Source organism: Pelophylax lessonae (assembly GCF_965119305.1).
Source record: "Pelophylax lessonae genome assembly, chromosome: 2".
Taxonomy (NCBI): Eukaryota; Metazoa; Chordata; class Amphibia; order Anura; family Ranidae; genus Pelophylax; species Pelophylax lessonae.
The window spans coordinates 449,229,589-449,254,085 of record NC_138769.1 but is presented as its reverse complement, the minus strand read 5'-3'; the positions used below and the strand labels follow the sequence as shown (position 1 = coordinate 449,254,085).

At 43.0% G+C, this 24,497-nt stretch overlaps 1 protein-coding gene across 1 annotated transcript in view; it reads right to left on the bottom strand.

Moving 5' to 3' along the window:
• MRPS9 (mitochondrial ribosomal protein S9) overlaps window positions 1–24,497 on the bottom strand; it is a 176,842-nt gene that overhangs the window by 83,097 nt on the left and 69,248 nt on the right. The window contains exons 3-4 of the mRNA XM_082247389.1: window positions 4,153–4,215; window positions 3,615–3,645 (exon numbers count right to left, since the gene is read on the bottom strand). Of these exons, the coding sequence (XP_082103515.1) occupies window positions 3,615–3,645; window positions 4,153–4,215 (94 nt within the window). The remainder of the gene's footprint in view (window positions 1–3,614; window positions 3,646–4,152; window positions 4,216–24,497) is intronic.

Below are 24,497 nucleotides of genomic sequence, written 5' to 3'. Positions count from 1 at the left end.
TTATTTTAATTTTAATTATAGGTAGCGGGATTGAGTTTATACACGGAGTTTATATTGAGTTTTATGATGATATTAGCACAACAGTTTATCAAGCGCAAATTTTTAGTAAAAAGTACATTGAGTGTGCATACATGTGTAGCGAAATCTACATTCTCGTGCACTGATTGCCCAAATGTGTACATTTACATTCATGTTTCTGCATGTGGAGGGGGGTTTAGTGGCGGAGGTGTTCACTGCTTCGGTGGTATTGCACTAAAAAAAACTAGAAAGGCAAGAAATATTCTTAACAGCATATTTCGGTATGCTGTATGAATGGGAACAAGTATGAATCTTTTTTTCACATCTGACGGCAAAAGTGGGCTTTAAAAGTACTGAAGTCAGGGACAGACAGACAACTACTAATTTTGGCATCAGGTTAGTAATGGCAGACCTAATATTTTCAGGGGTTCATTATGCATGCCAGCAAAAAAAAAAAAAATAAATATTGCTGACTAAAAAAAAGTGTACATGAACTCTGTACAAAGGTAAGGTAGCAAACTATGCAAGGAACTAAAGAAAAATAATTGATAAAACCATTGCAAAGTGAAAAGCAGACCATTTCTGCTTTTTAATAAAAAAAACATAATTTTACTAACTATTTAAATAAAAATGTTATACATATACAATAATCATATCTATTTTATTTAGTGCCATATTTCCCACAGTCAGTCACTTTATTTCCCCCCCAAAAAAAGAAAGTCATTCATTTCTTCCTTGATAAAACTCACCTCAGGAATGACTCTGGACTCATCTGTCAAAATGTCAACGTGAAAAGAGAACAGAGCATATGCTACATGGCAACCAATTAAGTTCAAACTTCCAGGGTTTGTCACTTTTTGGTGCAGGTCTTAAAATAACTGCTAGCTACAGGCACCATAGATAGTTCTTATTTAAAAATCCTTAAAAAAAAAAAAAAAAAAAAAAAAAAAAAAAAGTTTCTCTTTGCCATGTTGCCTCTATGGAATACAAAGAAATAAAAATAGCAAACTACTAAATTTCTCACATACTGTAAGCCCTATTAAATGAAGTAGTCAGCACTGCAGATTCTCAAAGCAGAATTAATGGACTCAATTTAAACAAACAGGGTTACGACCCCATACCAGGACGTCACAGGTCTCCGAGATGCCAGCAAGGAGATGGGCTCCACCCCGCAAGGACTTTTAGTTTGTGGGAATTCCTATGGAGAATCCACTAGACCAGGGGGGTCTCAAAACTTTTAAATCAAAAGGGCCAGTTTACTGCCCTACAAACTTTAGGGGGACCGGACTGTGGCCAGTAGGAGTAGAAAATGTCCTGGCATTGGTGTGAGTAAACGATGCCATAGGCTTGTTGGTCAGTTGGATAAACTAGTTACATCATTGGTTTCAGTGGGAGGCATAGTGCCCCATTCTCTGGTGTCAGTGGGAAGAATTAGTTCCCCATCACAGGTGTCAGTGGGCAGAATAGTGCCGCAAGGGCCGGATAAAGGAAAGGAAAGCAAAGGGCCACGGGCTGCAATTTGGAGACCCCTGCACTAGAAGTCAGGTGACAGCATTTTATGTCCATCTTCTCAAACTCAAATGAGACGTAATTTAATCAGACAATACAAAAAAGTATTAATATTGCTACTGAAAACTACAGGTACCAAAAAAAAAAATCAGCACTTTATTTTTGATCGTTACCAATTGTTCATTTATGATGTGACAGAAACTTTAACCCTAATATTTTATAAAGGCATGAGAAAATAATTTTGCATTGAAGTTAAAATTTTCAAGAAATTATACCTTAAATAAAGGTCAGGACAGCTAGAGCCCAGTTTTTCATTTTAAAAAAGGACAAATTCAACTTAAAAAAAAAAAAAAAAAGTGCATTTAATATTTTTTTTTCTATAGGAGTCATTAAAGCATTGCACCTGCAATCAGCAGATTGTGGGTGCAATGCCAGGCTCCTGCAGACGGTCAGTAGAGATGCCTACCTGTACCGTACATGCAGGCAGTTACTGAACTGTAGGAAGATCAATAAACTGCATTTAATGAGAACTACAAGCTGTCAGCCATAATGGCTGACAGTAGTTGTAGTTCATTCATTAACAGAACCCTGTGAATGACGTGGCAGTGTGGGTGGAGCCCTGCACCGTCTTGCTGTTTTTGAATCGTGGCAGCAGGTGTGGGGAGAGGATTCTCTGCCAATGGTCATAATGGGGGATCAGGTCAGGGTGGCGGCAGGTGATTTGGTAACATGTTACACCCTGAATATAGGTGGAACATGCTACTAAATGTAAACCTATCCTTTAAATGGGGTTAAGCTGTGTGTTGTAAGGTAAAGTAACAGGGCTGCATGTGTGATGATGATCAGTTTTTTGTGCTAGTGAATTATTTGTAGAAAGAAACTGTATAATGTGAATTCACCACTGTAATTTGTATCTTTGACAGATGTGCTACAGTGAAATCGCCTTTTAACTGCCTGTTGACCCGCCACAGTACATTTACCTATGCGTAGCAGCTTTCTTCGGGGTCCGGTCTTGCATGTGTGCAAAAACCCGGGAGACTGTGTGGTCATTTGTTGTAGCCCAAGCGGATCAGCGGCCACTGATTTATGGCCAGGACCGGCTGATTGGCTGAGCGAATGACAGAAGAGAGTCCTGTGTTGGTAAACACCACAGGGCTCTCTACAGACAGCAGTGATGCGCCAGTTTCTTTCTCCCTGCAAAGCAGGGATTAAACACCAGCACATTGCTTATTAAAATTATCACACAGTAGACACACTAAACATTGTTAGGCACATATAACTTGTTGATCGCCTTAGAGGTTAACCCCTTCCCAGCCAGTGTCATTAGTACAGTGAAAGTGTATATTATTAGCACTGATCACTGTATTAGCGTCACTGGTGATGTCAGTGTCAGATTGCCAGCTGCACTATCCCAGTCCAATTATAGGACACTGATCACCGCCAATACTAATATTTTAGAATATTATATATATAAATATATATATTTTTTTTTTTTTATCGGATAGGTTATATAGCAGAAAGCAAAATATTGTTTTTTTCAGTCTTTTCTTGTTTATATTGCAACAACTAAAAAAACAGTCGTGATCAAATACCAGAAAGCTCTATTTGTGTGAAAAAATTATACAAATTTTGTTTGGGTACAGCGTTGCATTACTATGCAATTACCAGTTAAAGTAGCGCAGTGCTAAATAGCAAAAAATAGCCTGGTAATGAAGGGGGTAAAACCTTCCAGAGCGGAGATGGTATAGAGCCATAAAAATCTGGTAGAGTGTCAGATCAAGCCCTATAGCATAGAAGATGTAAAGTCTTTTTTTGCTGGGGCTTCACATAAATCGCATGCTACAAAAATACATATTTCCCTTAGATTTTGAAGGTTTTCATTTTTCTATGTCCTGGTATAGCGCAAAACAGTTTGTCATATTTACCAGGATATATGCAATAACTTTGAAACATTCCATCACTCATCAGATCAGCTTCCTTCAGAACTAAAGTGATCACTTGGATTAGTGGTGAAATATCTTCAACATTACTAAACAAGTCCAGCTGAATATGTCTATTACAAGCCACAATGGTATTTGTTCACTTACCTAGCTGCTTTGGAAAAATGTCATCGGGATGCTGCAGAAAGAGAAAATGGTGTACATAAGGATATATTTCCGAAACTAAAAAATGACTATAATCTAATGAATGGGATTTTGAGCTGTAGAGATGTGGAATGATCAAATACCACATATAAAAATAATCTGGACTTTACAGTGAAAAAGCAAAGTCTATTTTTTTGATAATATATTTTGGAGGCTCAAACCCTCCACCAACAATAGGACATCTTGCATTCATGCCAGGCCATCATCAATCTCTTAGTGATATAAGATGCCTTTTGCTTGTCTAAACTGAGATGGGTCCCTACTACCTAGCCTAAGACCATACATATCCAGTTATCTCCATGAAAGATATTGAAAAGTACAAATAAAATGAGTTGTAAAATGTCCCTGGATCATAATGATTAGGACTTATCTTCTTAATTTTGTCAATGTACCACTGTATCGCAACCCAGTCAAAAATGTCTCTACTCTTGTATGAGATACAATCTAAACAAGAGTATAGAAAAAAAAAAAAAAGGAATACCTTCATAACTGGCCGGGCTCTCTTCTCAAATAAACCAGATGGAAAAAGGTAAGCTATGGCTTTCTGAAAAAAAAAGAAAACATGTATTTATACAATGATATGGACCTTGATCAGGTAGATTTAACTAAAAAAATACAAAAATACTGTGGGCATGGTTTCAAAATTGAAGTTACTGTCCACGGCAAACAACATCTTTCTGTGCTTTGCATTCCTAAGTATGAGAATATTGTCTATATTCAAAACAGATTATTGAGTTGGTCAAGACTTACTCTTCATAATTCCCAGATATCTTTTAGCTGGCTGAGATGATTATTACCGCCTTTGCCTTCTGAACAGCAGTAAACATCTGACAGGGGATCAGTTCCATCCCAACTTTACTTTAGAAAACCAAGTTGGATGGCATTGCTAGTTCAAACAGAAGACTCACTTGTTGTATGTACAGCAGTGCCACAATGTTTATTCCAGTTCCCACAGTGTGTTCAAAAATCAGGTACATGGGTTGCTGGTAACCTAGCTCCATCTTTAACAGCCATATAAACCAAGAAAACAGCACACCGTTCCAGCAGTAAAAATCCCTTTCTTTATGCAAATTGTATAAAAAAAACCTCTTTAAAGTAGAACTCCAGTCAAATACAACAAAGCAGCTTTTGATGCAATATTTACCTTCAACCAACTGCTATCCTCCCCGGTACTTCTTTTTCGCCATTAACTGCCCTTAAAGCGGAGTTCCAGCCACAAAAAAAAAAATTTCAACATACATACCCCTGGGACAGTCAGGGCTAGTACATTCCACAATGGCTAGCCTCTGATCTGTCCCGGTTCGCACTTACCTTTTAGAAGAAATACTTACTTTTAAAATTTCTTCTCCAGCGCTGCCATCTCTGGTGTGGGCAGCTTGAAGCCAGCGCGATCCTCTTCTGAGTCTTCTTCCGTCCTCTTCGGTCCCACGATGCACTGCGCCGGCCCCGCCGTCACTTCCGGGTCTGCAGCGTCATCCCTGCACAGCTTCTGTGCATGCCCAGAAGCTGTTTAGCAAGGTATGACGCGCCTGCACCGGAACTGACGTCGGGGCCGGTGCAGGCACATTGATTCCTGGGAGCGATGACGTTCAGCTCCCAGGAATCATTGTAAAGCGGAAGTGACGGCGCGGGCCGCGGCCGCCGAGGGAGGAAGTGGAAAAAAGGTGAGTATGTTTTTCTGCAATTACAAGGCGAGTAAAAAAAAAAAAACAATCGTAATTATCCATTTCTGTTTCAGGTGAGCTATAGCAAGCGGATGGCCCAAAATCGACTATGTCGATTTTGTGGCTGGAACTCCGCTTTAATCTTACTTCCAGCGTGATTAAAACATCCTCCTTCTGAGCCCAGGTTTAAATATATACAAACATTCTTATGTATATTTCCTATTATCCCAATGCACACTACAAATCCGATTAATTTTAAGTCCATTTTGGGACAAAAAAAATAAAAAATTTAAGGAGGTTTGGGCTACCCTCCAGGCCCACCTGCCCCTTATCTATCCATTAGAATGCATGTGCTCCCACTGTAGAGGCTCTCAAATTTAGAAGGGTTAGGACTGCAAGAAATACAGGGGGCCATGAAGGGGCCTTGCAGCTTAAACCCCTGTTTTTAACGCATATTGTTGGACTGGTTAATTCGGTTGGTAAGTTGGGCTGAGAATTTTCTCTGGTTTTGTCGTACATTTTAGACAATCATTTATTTGCTGGAGGTTAGCTTTAAGAATACATACTGTACTAGGATAGAATTCTTTTCTTTTTTTTTTTTAAAGCAGTTTGTTGTCACTTTCAGACCCTCAAAGATTGGGTACTTGCAGACCACATCGACTAGTGAAACAAGAGTGCCTGGCTTGTTCAAACAGAAGATCATGAATATAAAAGTTGCTCATCACTAAGCAAGCAAAGTTATATGTGATAGACCTGTGCTGTATCGCATAAGCGTTGTACTCAAAGATTTGCATACCCTGGCAGAAATCGTAAAATTTTGGCATAAATATTGAAAACATGACTGATTATGCCTAAAAATGGTATTATTTACAGAATAAGTTCACCTTTTGGAACAGATTACATGTTCCACCCACATTTAGGGTGTAACATGTTTCAGAAGCTGCAGCCTCCCCCCTTTCAACAATGAATGACAGTGGGTGGGCATCTTCTCAAGACGCCTGCTGTCACTGTTAAAATAACCGGGCCACACGGGGCTCTGTTCAGCCGGCCAAGCTATTCATGCACAGTCCTCTGTGAAAGGGAAACGACAAGTCCCAAAATCCATTGTGGGTGTCGGCTTGTAATTTCAAAGAACTATCATGGTGCTTTTGAGAGCCCTGGTAGTTAATATATTCTTCCTGTCAGTGTGTATCTGTCTGTCCACACAAGGTACAAGCTATGCTTTGTAGGCTCCAGGTAAAAAAAAAAAAAAATTAATGCACATTTTTTTACCCGCAAAAAGATTTGCATTTATTTTTTTTTTTTTAAAAGATGAATATATCCTTTAAAGTGTTACTAAACCCAGGACCCTGCAATCATTATATCTGGTTGCCCACAGTACACAGGACATGAAAATGCAATTATTTTAGTAAATATAAACTGCTAAATACTTTTTTTCATCAGCAGTATATAGCAATCTTGTGACTTCTATCAGTTCCTGGTTAAAATTTGTAGGAGGAGTTTTCATAATGCACTGAGGTGTCCTATCAGGATTCAGGACCCCTGCCCCTCTGTCTGGACAGTGCCGATTGGCCCCTTGTTGATCACATGCACTCTCCCAAGAAAATAAAAAAAATAAAAATCTCTCTAGCAATACACACCAAACAGAGCATGTGCAGATTGAGTCCAGTAACTACCGGACATGTTATGGAGTCAGTGGAAGAAGAGGGGGGAATCTGTGCATACAGGATCGAACAGCCTTTTCACACAATGCGGAGGATTATCCCCTTAGGTTCTACAGTGAGTATAACAAGCATGCTTTACTGCATATACAGACTGACTGATTTTATGGTTGTGGGTTTAGTAACACTTTAAGGATAATAATCATATGAAGCCATGTGTTAATACATAAGTTGTTTGGCTCCTTTTAAAATCCTAATAACAGAAATCACCCAAACGGCCCTGAGCAAAAGTTTACATAACCTGAATTGATTGGGCTTGGTTCAGACACACAAGGTGGCACGCACAGTTTAAAATGGCAATCAAAGGTTAATTTCACACATTTGAGGCTGCAAATAAATAGTCAATGACTTTGTTAGCTCTCATGGATGCACTGAGTAGGCTGGATACTGAGCCATGCGAAGCAGAAAAGAACTGTTAAAAGACCTGCGTAACAAGTTAGAACTTTGGATGTAAAAAGGATATAAAAAGATATCCAAAACCTTAAATATGCCAGTTAGTACTATTCAATCAATTATAAAGAATTGGAAAATTCGGGGATCTCTTGATACCAAGCCAAGATCAGGTTGACCAAGAAAGACTTCAGCCACAACTGCCAGAAGAATTGTTCAGGATACAAAGAAAAACCTACAGGTAACCTCAAGAGAACTACAGGCTGCTCTGGAAAAAGATGATGTGGTTGTTTCTAAGGAGCACAATACAACAATACTTGAACAAAAAGATTTGCCTGGTCAAGTTGCCAGAAGAAAGCCTTTACTGCGGCAATGCCACAAGAAAGCCTGGTTACAATATGCCCGACAACACCTTGACACGCCTCATCAGGCTTTTTTGTGGCATTCGCGCAGTAAAGATTTCTCGAACATGCAGCTCATATTTGTTCAAGTATTGTTAGATTGTGCTCCTTAAAAAAAAAATAGCTTCATATAAGCACTATCCGTAAATAAAAGACAGTCATATTTTCAATATCAATGCCAATATTTTACGATTTCTGCCAGGGTATCCACACTTTTGAACACAACATCCACTGCTTTGTGGGTCCATTTAAAATATTTTATTTATGTTAAGCTAAAAAATATTTTAAAATGACTGCCAAACACATAAAACTAAAGCTTGAAGAATAGAGTAATGATCTGTTAAGAATCATATCAAGTTCAAACTTTGAATTATGTCTGGTTTATTTGTGCCTTAGATTGTAATCATGATAGCTCCCGATAGCTCGAAGAACTTTTCATAATTGGCTGAGGTCCTGATTCTTTGATATATAATATACTGATTTACGATAATGACTCTTAGAATAAAGAATATGGCATTGATGGATATGTGGCACACATAATTCAATCATACCCAAAAGGAAATTATGGATTAATTACACAGCAGTAAAAAGTTGACAATTACAAATTTGTGATTATCAATTTACCAAGTCTGGGTGAAGAGATACATCAATGTCTGCAGCGCATTTGTTTTCCCATGCCCTCATCATTAGAGGAACGTGCAATAACTAACTTATGTTGTATCATGTCAAAGAGGAAGGGAGAAAAAAAAAGAGCTAGCAACAATTTCTGCACTTCACTGAATCGATGTGCACAGATGCTGAATAGGAAAGCACATCTACATGGTATTAATTTTTGGACAAATTTAAAATTTTCATAAGAAAATGTATTGCTAATATTCAGAATACATTAAAGAGCCTGCACATTTGAAAGTCTGTGTAGCCGTGGTCAAAACTTTTGAGAATGACACAAATATTAATTTTCACAAAGTCTACCGATTCAGTTTTTAGATCTTTTTGTCAGCTGTTGCTATGGTATAATTACAAGCATTTCATAAGTGCCAAAGGCTTTCATTTACATTAAAGGAGTTGTAATTTAAATCTATGCATTAGGATAAAAAAAAAAAAAACTGTGTGTAGCAGCCTCCCCAGCACCCCCTAATACTTACCTGAACCCCCTCTCTCTCCGGCGATGTCCACAAGTCCCTTGGACTCCAGGAACTCTCTCACCTGATTGGCTGAGACACAGCCTTGGTGTCATTGGCTCCCACGGCTGTCAAAGTCAGTTAGCCAATCAGGAGATAGAGGGGGTGGGGCCGAATGGTAATTCTGTCTGAATGGAGCTGCAGCTTGGCTCGGGTGCCCCCATAGCAAGCTGCTTGCTTTGGGGGCACCCTATAAGAGGGGAGGGCCAGGAAAGCCGAAGGGGGACCCAAGAAGAGGTGGATCCGGGCTGCTCTCTGTAAAACCAACTGCACAGAGGAGGGAAGTCTAACATGTTTATTTAAAAAAAAAAAAGAAAGAAACAAGACTTTACAATGACTGATGGTAGCCCACTCTTGCATAATCAATGCTTGCAATGCTTGGAGGATGTCAATTTGGGGGGGGGGGGGGGGTTTGTTCACCCACCTCGAGGGCTGACCACAAGTTCTCAGTGAGATTAAGGTCTGGGGGAGTTTCCTGTCCATGGACCAAAAATTTTTACGTTTTGTTCCCAAGCCACTTAGTCATCACTTTTGCCTTATGGCAAGGTGCTGCATCATGCTGGAAAAAGTATTGTTTATCAACAAGCTGTTCTTGGATGGTTGGGAGAAATTCCTCTCGGAGAATGTTTTGTACCATTCTTTATTCATGGCTGTGTTCTTAGGCAAAAATTTAAGCGAGCCCACTCCCTTGGCTGAGAAGCAACCCCACACACAAATTATCGAAGGATGCTTTACTGTTGGCATGACACAGGACTGATGGTAGCGCTCACCTTTTCTTCTCTGAACAAGGATTTTTCCAGATTTCCAGATGACCCAAAACAATCGGAAAGTGGATTCATCAGAGAAAAAATGGATTTTTGTAAGAACTTACCGTAAAATCCTTTTCTCTTAAGCTCATTGACAGACGTAGTCTTCTTGATTCTCAAGAGCTGGGTTATGTTGTCTCCGCAGGAGTAGGACTAGGCAGAATGACAAAACGTTCTGGCTCCACCCTAGGGGGCAGTCCCTGAGGGTATATCCTCCCTCTCTCTGCTACAGGGAATCAGTTCTGTTTAAAGCAGTACAGAGAAATTAACCCAACCCAACTCAATGATAGAGGGGCGGGTACTACGTCTGTCAATGAGCTTAAGAGAAAAGGATTTTACGGTAAGTTCTTACAAAAATCCATTTTTCTCTATCGCTCATTGACAGACGTAGTCTTCTTGATTCTCAAGAGCTGGGACATCCAGAAGCAGTGCCACAAATGAGGGGTGGGATTGACAAAATCAAATCCAATCTAGTAGGCCCAACCGGTGCCAAACTAGAAGTTTTAAAGGCTCATTATAAACAAAGAATGAGACTAAAGAAAAATTTTCCAACGGAAAAAACCCTCGAGGTAGACCACTGGTCTCCTCAAATTGCGGCCTGCAAAACCTTGCGGCCAAATGAGGCATCAGACGATGCCATTACATCAACTTTATAATGTTTAGAGAAGGTATGCACCGACGACCAGGTAGCCGCCTTGCACACCTGGACCACTGACGCCTGATGGCGAAAGGCCCATGACGCACTAAGTGCCCGAGTGGAGTGCGCCTTAACAGGGAACGGGGGCTCCCGACCCTTAATAGAATAAGCCTGCACTACCGTCTGTCTGATCCATCTGGAAATGGTCGCGGCAGATGCAGGCAACCCCTTTTTGGGTCCATCTGGGATCACAAAAAGTGAATCCGTCTTGCGAAACGAGTCTGTCGTTTTCAAGTATACCCTGATCGCCCGGACCACATCCAAGGAGTGCAAAGCAAATTCCCGAGGATGACTGGGCTTAGGACACAGGGAAGGTAATACAATTTCTTCATTCAGATGAAATTCTGAAACCACTTTTGGTAGGAAGGATGGATTCGGACGAAGAACCACCTTATCTCTATGAACCACCAGATATGGTGAACGACAAGATAATGCGGCCAGTTCTGACACCCTGCGTGCAGAAGTAATAGCCACCAAGAAGGCCACCTTCTGGGACAACGTGGGTAGAGGAATCTCCCTAATATCTTCAAAGGAAGGTTTCTGAAGAACCGACAACACTAAATTAAGATCCCAGGGGGGTAACGGCGCGTGCACTGGCGGAGCCAGATGTCGCACCCCCTGGATGAAATTCCGCACCAAGGAATGAGTAGCCAAAGGCTTCTGAAAGAAGATGGCTAATGCTGAGACCTGACCCTTGATAGTACTCAAGGCCAGTTTCTGCTCAACCCCTTGTTGCAGAAAAGCCAATATTCGACTAATCGAATAAGACCGAGGACGGAACTCCAAAGGTTCACACCATGCAATGTAGGACTTCCATGTGCGATGATAAATCTTTCTGGAAGTCGCTTTCCTTGCTTCAACTAGAGTAGGAATAACTGAAGCTGACAAACCTTTGTCCTTCAGCACCTGGGTCTCAATAGCCAGGCCGTTAAAGCCAGCGATCGTAAAGCAGGATGGAAGATCGGTCCCTGAGACAGTAGATCCTCTCTGAGAGGAAGTCTCCATGGGACGTCCGCCACCAGTCTGACCATGTCGGCGTACCAAGCTCGACGAGGCCAGTCCGGAGCTACCAGGATTGCTGGGATTCCTTCCTCCTCTACCCTGCGAAGAAGTCTTGGCAGTAACGCGAGAGGAGGGAAGGCATATATTAGCTGGTATTGCCCCCAGGGGGCGATCAGTGCGTCTGCGGTTTCTGCTAGAGGATCGCGGGAGCGAGCCACGAATCTCTGAACTTTCCTGTTGAATCGTGATGCCAACAGATCCACATCCGGGGTGCCCCACCGTAGGCACAACTGGTGGAAAACGTCTGGATGGAGGGACCATTCCCCCTGATCCAGGGTCTGACGGCTGAGATAATCTGCCTGCCAATTCTCCACCCCCGGAATGAACACCGCAGAGATTGCTGGAACAAATCGTTCCGCCCAGCGAAGAATGCAAGCCACTTCTTTGGCCGCTCGGACACTCTTGGTGCCCCCCTGATGATTGACATAAGCCACGGCCGTGGCATTGTCCGACTGGATCCGAACCGGGCTGCCCTGAAGCTGCTCGGTCCAGTGAATCAGACAAAGTCTGATCGCTCTCAGTTCCAATACATTTATCGGTAATCTGCATTCTTCCGGGGACCAAAGTCCCTGGACAGATAACTGACCAAGAATTCCTCCCCATCCGGATAGACTGGCATCCGTGGTCACTATCGTCCAATATATTGGCAGAAATGACTTTCCCTGGCTGAGCATTGGAGACCGAAGCCACCAAACCAGAGACTCTCTGGTCTGTTTGCTCAATCGTATCTGATTGTCCAGGGATTCCGGATTCCGATTCCATCTGAGAAGAATCTCTTGCTGAAGAATTCGGGTATGGGACTGGGCAAATGGGACTGCTTCGAATGAAGCCACCATCAACCCCAGAACCCTCATGCAAGTCCGAAGGGAAGACCAGCTGTTGGACAGTAACAACTGGACTGCTGATTGAATCTTTCGAAGTTTCCCTACCGGAAGAAACACTCTTGTCCTGACTGTGTCTAGAATTAGACCCAGATATTCGAGCCTCTGGGTGGGAACCAGAAAAGACTTTTGCTGGTTCACCAGCCACCCGAATTCCTGTAAAGAAATCATAGTAATTTCTATGTTTTGTAGCAAGGTCTGAGGAGACTCTGTATGAAGCAGAAGATCGTCTAGGTAACCTAGAATCGATATACCTCTTTGGCGCAGAAGTGCCAACATTGGGGCCAACACTTTTGTGAAGACCCGCGGAGCCGTGGCGAGACCGAAAGGTAACGCCACAAACTGATAGTGGTTCTCCTCTACGGAAAAGCGTAGAAAACGCTGATGTCCTGCGAAAATGGGAATGTGAAGATAGGCGTCCTTGATGTCTATGGACGCTAGGACATCCCCTGGATGCAGGAAGGCTGCTACCGTGCGAATGGACTCCATTCTGAATCTTCTTATGTTGACGAAAGAATTGAGTGCTCTTAAGTCCAGAATTGGACGCACTTTGCCCTCTTTCCTGGGTATTGTAAACAGGTTTGAATAAAACCCTTGAAACCGTTCTGTCCAAGGAACGTGGACTACCACTCCTTGTTGTAGTAGATCTGTGACTGCTCTCCGCAGATCTTCTAGACGATCCGGAGATAGTCGGATATTGGAAGGGAAGAATCGCGCCGGTGGGAGAGATCGAAACTCGATCTTGTACCCTGACTTTATGACTTCGCAAACCCATTTGTCCGGGATTCTGGAAAGCCATGGATCCGGGAACCGGCGAAGACGTCCCCCCACCCCAGTTATGGGTGGGGGCGCACCTTCAGGCTTTGGATGGTTTATCTTCAGGTCTGGAGGGGGCGGGCTTTTGCTTGCCCGACCAACGACCCCTGACGCCTCCTGTAGGAACCTTGGAGGACTTAGTTTTTTCACCCGCTGGACGAAAAAACCTCTTGTGAGCAGAAAAAGAAGGCCCTCGTCTTTGACGAGTTCCTCTACCTTTAAAATTTTGCGGTAAAAAGGTGCTTTTTCCACCGGTGAGATCCTTAATGATCTCATCTAAGTTGGCTCCAAATAGACGTTCTCCTGAAAAGGGGATATTAGCCAATGCTTTTTTGGAACCTTGGTCGGCTATCCAACCTTTTAGCCACAGTGTACGCCTGAGAACCACTGCTGAGACTGATGCTCGCGCCATTAATGGAGTGGCGTCTAACGCCGCATCACATACAAACTGTAACCCCTGTATCATTTGTTCCAACAAATCTGATACCGCCTGAGGGACTTCTTCTAAGTCCCGGCGTAACCACTTGGTCCATTCAGTTACAGCCTGCGAAACCAGACCAATAGCAATTATTGGCCTGAAAGCTGATCCAATCAAGGAAAACATGGTGCGAGACATAGCTTCTATCTTGCGATCCACTGGATCTTTAAAAGACGGAGCGTCTTCTAAAGGAATAACCGTGGCTTTATTCAATCTAGCAATTGGTGAATCCACCACAGGTGGTTCTGTCCATTTCTTAATAAGGGTTTCCTCAAACGGATAACGCCTGTCAATGCGTTTGGAAATATTAAAAGTGCGTTTTGGCAGACGCCATTCTTCATCGATTGGATTGCCAAAACATTTGGGCAATGGAAAAACCTTTGCCACTTTGATGCGCTTTTTAGTCCCAAAAGGGATCTCAGTTTCAGCTATTTCTGATGGAATACCCTGTAACCTTAAAGTCTCTTGAACAGATACAATGAGTGCGTTTACCAACGCTTCCTCTCGGGCTATGGCAGATGCCGAAACATCCTCCTCACTGTCTGAAGAGACAGGACCCGAGACACCAATACCAGATGAAGTACCTGCAACTGCAGAAATAGGCTCAGAGTCTGAATCCGAGGTTTCAGATAATAAGGGGTTAGGCGGGGGTCGCTTTCTTGCGCCCTGTCCCTGACAAGCCACTTCCACCCGGGACACAAAAGTTTCCATAATGGCTGACAAAGATTCAATTGTCAATGGGGTGCTGGAGGATCCCGCAGACCCCTCGAGGGGATCCGGAGGAGATACATGAGTGGCAGGGTCCATGTTAATACAGGACACTTTTGCCAGCAATAAACAAAAAAACTTTTTTTTTTTTTTTTTTGTGTGTCTCCCCCTAGCGCAATAGCGCCCCTCAGAGTACCTGCTTCTCGATCCCAGAGAGAGAGAGAGAGGGACCCCCAAGGCTCACCAACCGATGCAGTGCAGTTTCCAACAAACTGCAGCCAGCGTCTGTCTTACACAGACTGGAAGGAGCTGTTTGCTTTTTCCCGGGCAGAAGGCGTGGCTCCGCCCCCTGTGTACGCCTTCCGGCGTTCCCAGCCCTCCACGAGGAAGCTGGGCTCACAAAACATGGCCGCCCCCATAGAAGAGACATAAGACTCCAAAAACATGGCGGCCGGCGTGACCTGAGGACATACATGCATTCGGTCTACGGCAAAATGGCGGCGGACCGCCGATATCGTCTTCCCAGCACATCCACCTGCACTCTGCTGAGAGGTGACATATGGATCTACAGAGATACACTGCACATAAGGTAGGATTATACCTCCTATGTCTGCTGTAATGTTACAGTCTGCTGGGTAGAGTGTTAGCTCTTGAACCAAGTCCACTTCCCACAAACACATGCTGTATTACAAGGGGGACTTGTAAGTATCAGATATATACTGACCATATATGGAGGGGCCCATAATACATACTGCCTCATAAATGAGGAAAAAAGGGAACGTTTTACTCACCATACCGAACCGACAGGCACCCTCTCTTCATAATACCCTCTCCACCGAGGTGGGGGTTTGTGGACGCCTCGACTCTCTGGTCCTGGCGTCCAAGCGAGCTTTTAACTCGCAAAGTCAGTCCCTTTACTGGGACTCCGTCGCGGCCGACTCAGCGCACTGGTCTGCACGCGCTTTTAGGCAGAAACCGGGGTGACCACTGGATCTCACATCCAGCCCGTCGCCCGGCCCCGCATACTTACTTGAATATGTCGCGGCCGACCAAGCGCAATGCCTGGTCTGCACGCGCTCGTAGGCCGGCTGGGGTGACCACAAGTGTCGCCCAGTCCGGCATTTTTGCTTGAAGATCTCACAGGAAAAAAACACTGGAGAAAACTACCTAAAAAATGTCTTTTTCTTAAAGAAAAAAAGTCTTGCCAGGACCAAAAGATCCCAGCAAGGAACTTAGGTCCTTACTCCTGACTAGACAGAAAAAAACTGATTCCCTGTAGCAGAGAGAGGGAGGATATACCCTCAGGGACTGCCCCCTAGGGTGGAGCCAGAACGTTTTGTCATTCTGCCTAGTCCTACTCCTGCGGAGACAACATAACCCAGCTCTTGAGAATCAAGAAGACTACGTCTGTCAATGAGCGATAGAGAAATGACTTTACCCCAAGTCCTTAGCAGTCCAATCCCTGGTACCTTTGCACCATATCAGTCTGTCCCTGATGTTTTTGCTGGGGAAAAGTGGCTTCTTTGCTGCCCTTCTTGACACCAAACCATTCTCCAAAAGTCTTCGCCTCACTGTGCGTCCAGATGCACTCACAACTGCATGCTGCCATTCCTTAGCAAGCTCTGAACTGGTGGTGCCCCGAACCCGCAGCTGAATCAACTGTAGGAGACGGTCCTGGCGCTTGCTGGACTTTCTTGGGCACCCTGAAGCCGTCTTCACAAATGATGTGGAAAGGTTTGATGGGCTTAAGGTAATGTTCATGGCAAAGAGGGACTTTGCAATTAATTGCTATTCATGTGATCACTTGTCATAACATTCTGCAGTATACAGTGCCTTGAAAAAGTATTCATACCCCTTGAAATGTTCCACATTTTGTCATGTTACAACCAAAAACGTAAATGTATTTTTTGGGGATTTTTATGCGATAGACCAACACAAAGTGGCACATAATTGTGAAGTAGAAGGAAAATTATACCTTTTCAAAATTCTTTACAAATAAATATGTGAAAAGTGTGACGTACATTTATATTTAGAATCAATACTTTGTTAGAACCACCTTTCGCTGCAATTACAGCTGCAAGTCTTTTTGGGAATGTCCCTACCCGCTTTGTACATCTTGAGAGTGCAAATTTTGCCCATTCTTTGTAAAATAGCTCAAGCTCTGTCAGATTGGATAGAGGGCATCTGTGAACAGCAATTTTCAAGTGATGCCACAGGTTCTCAATTGGATTTAGGTCTGGACTTTGACTGGGCCACTCTAACATAACACATGAATATCCTTTGATCTAAACCATTCCATTGTAGCTTTAGCTGTAGGATTAGGGTCGTTGTTCTGCTTAAAGATAAACCTCCACCCCAGTCTCAAGTCTTTTGCACACTCTAACAGGTGGTTAGTTTGCCCATTATTTGGCTCCATCCAGCTTCCCTGTATTTGCTGAAGAAAAAAAGCTTACCCACAACATGATTCTGCCACCACGTTTCACAGTGGGGATGACATGTTTAGGGTGATGTGCAGTATTCGTTTTCTGTCACACATAGCATTTTGCTTTTAGACCAAAAAGTTAAATTTTGGTCTCATCTGACCCGAGCATCTACATGTTTGCTGTGTCCCCCCACATGGCTTCTTGCAAACTGCAAACCGGACTGCTTATGACTCTCTTTCAACAATGGCTTTCTTCTTGCCACTCTTCTTTTAAGGCTAGATTTGTAGAGTGCGCGACTAATACTCTGCTCAAAAAAATTAAAGGAACGCTTTCAGAGTACAGCATTAGGTAAATTAAACTCCTGGGATATTGATCTGATCAGTTTTGTAGCAGAGGGGGTTGTTAATCAGTTTCAGCTGCTTTGGTGTTAATGAAATTAACTGCACTAGATGGGCAACAATGAGACAACCCCCAAAACAAGAATGGTTTTACAAATCAAGGCCATTGAAATTTTTTCCATACTAATTTTTTCTGACTGTTTTTCACTACTTTTGCATTTGGTGATAGCATTTGGCAATACCTGGACCCTATAGAGATTGCACAAGCAATCCAACTCCTCCAGGATGGCACATCAATACTTGCCACTGCAAGAAGGTTTGCCGTATCTCCCAGCACAGTCTCAAGAGCATGGAAGAGATTCCAGAAGACAGGCAGATACTCTAGAGCTGGAGGGGGCCGTAGAAGGTCCTTAACTCATCAGCAGGACTGGTATCTGTTCCTTTTTGCATGGAGGAACAGGATGAGCACTGCCAGAGCCCTACAAAATTACCTCCAGCAGGCCACTGGTTTGAATGTCTCTGACCAAGCAGAAACAGTCCACGAGGGTTGACTGAGGGCCCAACGTCCTCTAGTGTGCCCTGTGCTCGGCATTATGGAGCTCGATTGGCATTTGCCACTGAACACCAGAATTGGTAGGTCCACTACTGATGCCCTGTGCTTTTCACAGATTAGAGCAGGTTCACCCTGAGCACATGTGACAGATGTAAAAGGGTCTGGAGAAGACATGGAGAAGGTTATGCTGCCTGTAACATTGTTCAGTATGACTGGTTTGGTGGTCGGACAGTGATGGTCTGGGTAGGCATATCCATGGGGGGATGCACAGACCTCTACAGGCTAGACAATGGCACCCTGACTGCCATTAGGAATCGGGATGAAATCCTTGGACCCATTGTCCAACCCTACGCATGCTGGTGCAGTGGGTTTTGGGTTCCTCCGTTGGCAACAAAAGGGAGTACACACCCCTAAATTAAAATGTCCAAACTGGGCCAAATTAGCCATTTTCCCTCCCCGGTGTGATGTGGCTCATTAGTGTTATAAGGTCTCAGGTGTGAATGGGGACCAGTTGTGTTAAATTTGGCGTTATCACTTTCACTCTCTCATACTGGTCACTGAAGTTCAAAATGGCACCTCATGGCAAAGAACTCCCTGAGGATCTGAAAAAAGAATTGTTGCTCTACATAAAGATGGCCTAGGCTATAAGAAGATTGCCAAGACCCTGAAACTGAGCTGCAGCATGGTGGCCAAGACCATACAGCGGTTTACCAGGATAGGTTCCACTCAGAACAGGCCTCGCCATGGTCAACGAAAGAAGTTGAATGCACGTGCTCAGTGTCATATCCAGAGGTTGTCTTTGGGAAATAGACATACGAGTGCTGCCAGCATTGCTTTAGAGGTTGAAGGGGGGGGGTCAGCCTGTCAGTGCTCAGACCATACGCCGCACACTGCATCAAATTTGCCTGCATGGCTGTGGTCCCAGAAGGAAGCCTCTAAAGGTGATGCACAAGAAAACCCGCAAACAGTTTGCTGAAAACAAGCAGACTAAGGACATGGATTACTGGAACCATGTCCTGTGGGCTGATGAGACCAAGAAACGTATTTGGTTCAGATGATGTCAAGCATGTGTGGCGGCAACTAGGTGAGGAGTGCAAAGACAAGTGTGACGTGCCTACAGTCAAGCATGGTGGTGGGAGTGTCATGGCCTGGGGCTGCATGAGTGCTGCTGTCACTGGGCAGCTACAGTTCATTGAGGGAACCATGAATGCCAACATGTACTGTGACATACTGAAGCAGAGCCTGATCCCCTCCCTTCGGAGACTGGGCCACAGGGCAGTATTTCAATATAACTACCCCAAACACACCTCCAAGACGACCGCTGCTTTGCTAAAGAAGCTGAGGGTAAAGGCGATGGACTGGCCAAGCATGTCTCCAGACATAAACCCTATTGAGTATCTGGGGGGCATCTTCAAATGGAAGGTGGAGGACTCTAACCTAAAGGTCTCTAACATCCACCAACTCCGTGATGTCGTCATGGAGGAGTGGAAGAAGACTCCAGTGAAGACCTCTGAAGCCCTGGTGAACTCCATGCCGAAGAGGGTTAAGGCAGTGCTGGAAAATAATGGTGGCAACAAAAAATATTGACACTTTGGGCCCAATTTGGACATTTTCACTTAGGGGTGTACTCCCTTTTGTTGCCAGCGGTTTAGACATTAATGGCTGTGTGTTAAGTTATTTTGAGGGGACAGCAAATTTACACTGTTATACAAGCTGTACACTCACTACTTTACATTGTAGCAAAGTGTTATTTCTTTAGGCTGCATTCACACTTGAGCGTAGCGTTTTTCTACCGCGATTTTTACCACGATTTTCTGGCGTTTTTTTCAAGCGTTTTTGGAGGCAGGCATTGACATCTATCAAAAACGCTGGTAATCAGCCCAAAAGGAAGCTCATGTACTTTTTTCAGCTACAGATGTTTTGCTTCAGGCGCTCAGATGTGAACAGGGGCCATTTAAATGAATGGGGTTTTACTTTTTTTTAGCGTTTTTGGAGCTCAAAAACGCCCAGATGTGAATGGAGCCTTAGTGTTGTCACATGAAAAAATAAAAAAATAATTTAGAAAAATGTGGAGGGATGTATTCACTTTTGTGATTAAAATACAAACATACACACACATACATATATACACACACATATACATATATACACACACACACACACACACATATATATATCATCTCTCTTCTGTGGGAATTAACACAGATTTTCTTTTAAGTCTTGGATCTCCCCAGGACAGTTGAGTGTTCCTTGCTAGCCCCCAGTAGGGGAGATTCTGAGGTTTTGGACTTAACTTCAAAAAGGCAAGAGTTACAAAAAAAAAAAAAAAAAAGAATGAGAAGTAAAAATCTGAAATAAAATCCACAAAGCAATGAGTGCTCTCTTATAATATTAGATGGTCCATTAATAAAGAAACAAAGAAACATGTATAATATTATTTCAAATTTTCCCAGCCCCAGAGACTATGAAATGAAAAATAGACGAGGCAGATGAGGAGGCAGACATCGGAGGATCAAACAAAGAAAAGACAGACAATACAGTTGAGAGTACCATGAAGATTTTTAATATATCTTCACAGTCTCTTAATGGTACGGAACTTGCCCTGCTCAAGAAGGATCTAAGTTTCTCTCCCTCCAAAGGACCAAATCGATTTGGTCTCTTATAAAGATCTCAATAAATTTATTTGATCACTGACCATCAAAAGACATTACTTCTAAACTTATATGGTAAAATCAAGAATGTCCTCCCCAATGCCAAATGAGCCCACCCTGACCTTTGATGACATCCTCTTAATATTACAGGAACTTTGGTCTGAAGGCAATCAGGATTGTCAAACCTTGGGGGTGTTTCCAGACCCGGAAATTAGACATTCTAACCTCAGACCCAAGTCTACCTTTTATCCAGTTAATTCCAAGGGTCTATACATAGAGATATATTATCAAGCGGTATATAGAGATCTAGTTATATTATGTGAAGCCCCATGGACAAAGGTGCAAGGCAATCTAACCAGGTTGGAAAAACAGGCACTCAAGGACCTGCTGGCCAATAAAGATATTATGGATAAACAGACAAACAAGGGTGGTGGCCTTGTAGTCCAAAATAGGAAAGACTACATCCAAGAGGGCCATCGACTCCTAATGGATTTAAACACACGTAACTGGTAACCGATCCCCTTCCAACATTCTAAAGAGAACTAAAAACCCTGGTTGATGAGGCTTGGAGGGATGGGGTGCTCGACAGTAAGAAAAGATCGTTGCTGATTCCTTCTGTGTGTAGCACCCCATAATTCTACCACCTCCCCAAGGTCCACAAATATTTAGGTAATCCCCCAGGGAGGCCTATAGTGGCCAGTACAGACAGTTTCATCAGTGGCCTTTCAATGTATATAGGATTCCTTCCTCCAAACCATAGTGTGGTCATGTTATAAAAAATGCTTAGACAATATTCTTGGGAGGACCATTACATGTGGGCTTCGTTGGACGTTTCTTCTCTATATACGTCCATCCGCATGATATAGGCCTTAGGGCGGTAGAATACTTCTCAATAGAGAGTGGTGAGATCAACTTAAGACAGGCTAATTTCTTAGTGGACAGCGTTGAATTTTGTTTAACTCACAATTTCACACTTTTAGATCAATTCTATATACAGCTCAAAGGCACAGCCATGAGGGCCATTTTGCCCCGGGGGTATGCAAACCTAACCATGGGCTACTGGGAGGATGAACAAATCTGGGCCAACAATCCTTTTGCAAGACATCTCATCTTCTACAGCAGGTAGATCGATGAGGTCCTGCTCATTTGGTTGGTGGCCCCGAGGTGTTCTCCTCCTTTGTGGCTTATTGTAACATGATCTGAGAAAATCCTCGCGCCAAAAAATTACCAAGATAAAATAAATATGTAAATGAAAAAATTAGACTGCTGCTGTTTCAACGTCACAGGTGATGAGGAAACGTGTCAAGCTGGAACACGCACTGGAACGCAAGCCGCTAACACACCAGAAAGTGCTGTGCAGCGGCAGACTGTGATAGCCGGCTTCCCTTCACTCCCTGGCGGTGTGCTTTTTTGTGTTTACCTTTGCGTTTTTCCACTGTAATACCGTTTTTAAATATTTTAATAAACTTCGGAAAGTTTTAACTTACTACACCATGAGGAGTCCATATTTTTTGTTCCCACACACCCGCCTGGGGCACGGACGGATGTGATAAAGACCTGGACCATTGTCCTAAGCTATTTTTGACCTCCTTTGCCGTATGGTAGTGGGGGTCAACAACCCTGTTAAGTGTGCATTGCTATCATATCCCACGAGCACAGAGGGTGTCACCATCATTGTTCTCAATAGTACTCTATATTGACTGGAATAAGGATCAATCCACTATAGCACTTTGAAGAGACTTAATATACCAGCAATTTATATGCACCTTATATGGACACTGTATTTGTTGTTAATTTGCACTGCATAAGGTTATATTTGCACCTACCTTTGCACTATTTATTGCTATTTTGATGCACCTTATATGGGCACTTGCAATATTGTTTATTAATGCATTTCAAATGATATTACTCTCAGTATTGATCACTGATGCACTTTTAGTAGAGTTTCCACACACTAATATTTGTTAATTTGTATCATATAACGTTCTTGGATGATATTTATTATGCACATAGCATTCAACCTACCATCCTTTTTGCCCCACCACCTGGAGAGGTGTTAGGGGTGACAATTTCTCATATCACACCATCTGTTCACTGCGGCATTGCGCTGCTAGTAATTTTACATTATTGTAACAACAACCTTATGGGCTTGTCTTCTACCCATGTTTTAGATCCCAAATGAAATACTTTTCTTGGATTTAGTCCTAGCTCACAATGATCAAATCATTACCACCAGGAACCATGTCAAACTTACTGGTGGCACTGTGTCAAACCCACTGGTGGCAAGTTGCCACCACCCAGCATGGAAGAAAAACCAGTCCCAGTGGTCAATTTAACAGAATTGGTTTAATGGGGGTGGTGGTGCGCCTCAAAAGGTGAAAATAATAAACATAATTTAAAGTGCTTAAACAAATGCAAGCACTTTAAATTAGGTTTATTATTTTCACCTTTGAGGCGCACCACCACCCCCATTAAACCAATATTTGTGCTGTTTTGTAGTATCAGTATTTGTGGTGCAGCATCAAGGAAAAAGTAGAATCCAGGATAGCACAGGAACCATACTATATATATATATATATATATATATATATATATATATATATATATATATATATATATATATATATATAATATAAAATTTAACAGAGTTGCTTCAAGGTCTATGACTACATCTCTCAAGGAGCCCTGATGTCCAAAGGGGACCCTTGGGGACTCATACAGGAATGAAATTAGTTTAGGTACAGTGTCGCACGACCGCGCAATTGTCCGTTAACTGCTTGCCGACTGCCGCACGACTATTTACTGCGGCGGTCAGCCCCTAGGGATCTAGGGAGCGAGCGCGCACCCCCAGAGGCGCGGTCACAGACCCCCCCGCGTGTGTGACCGGCAGACCCGATGACCGCCGGTCACTCGGCGGTGCAGAGGGAGAAAGGCAGGCGGCTAATGTAAACAAGCCGCCTGTCATTCTCCCCTGTGTAGGAATAGTGATCATATGGTTCTACTATGTAGGACCGTTGATCACTGTTCCTACACCTCAAGCCACAGCCAATCACAGTTAGAATCACGCCCCTAGGGACACACATAACACCTCCCTCTCAAAAAAAGTTAACCCCTTCACTGCCAGTGTAATTTTACAGTAACAATGCATATGTATAGCACTGATTACTGTAGAAATGTCACTGGTAACCCCAAAAGTGTCAAAAATGTCAGTCAAGGGTCCGATCTGTCCGCCACAATGTCGCAAAAAAAAAAAAAAAAAAAAAAAAATCGCAGATCGCCGCCATTACGCGTTAAAAAAAAAAAAAAAAATCTTTCCCTTTGTTAGTAAACGCGATAACTTTTGCGCAAACCAATCAAAATACGCTTTTTTGCGATTTTTTTTACCAAACATATGTAGCATGAAACAAATTGGATTTTTAAATTTTTTTGGGGGGGAATTTCATATAAAAAAATGTGAACAATATTGTTATTTTTGCAAAATTGACGCTTTTTTTGTTTATAGCGCATGATCAAAAAAAAAAAAAAAAATCGCACAGGTGATCAAATGCCACCAAAAGAAAGCTCTGTTTGTGGGAAAAAAAGGACGTCAAATTTGTTTAGGTACAGCGTCGCACGACCGCGCAATTGTCCGTTAAAGTCACGCAGTGCCGAATCGCAAAATAGGCCCTGTTAAGGAAGGGGGTAAAATCTTCCGGGGCTTAAGTGGTTAAAGCAATGCAGTGACGAATCGCAAAATAGGCCCTGGTCAGGAAGGGGGGTAAAATCTTCTGGGGCTTAAGTGGTTAAAGGAGTTTTATTAAAAAGCAGAACACTTACATCAAATCTGAAGTCAAAGGCAATTTGAGTAAGGAAGTGGTATGTGATCACAATAAAAATCCCGGCAGGCGCAATGACATGAAACAAGCTTTCAATACGACCTGACGCCTTTCGTCCACAAGGACATCATCTGGGGTATACCTAGCCTAAACCTTTAAGAAAGCCCATTGGGCGCTATGTGTGAGGTGGGCAGTGACGTAATCACGCTGGGACTAGGTGGAGCTGTGTATGCAGAGGATT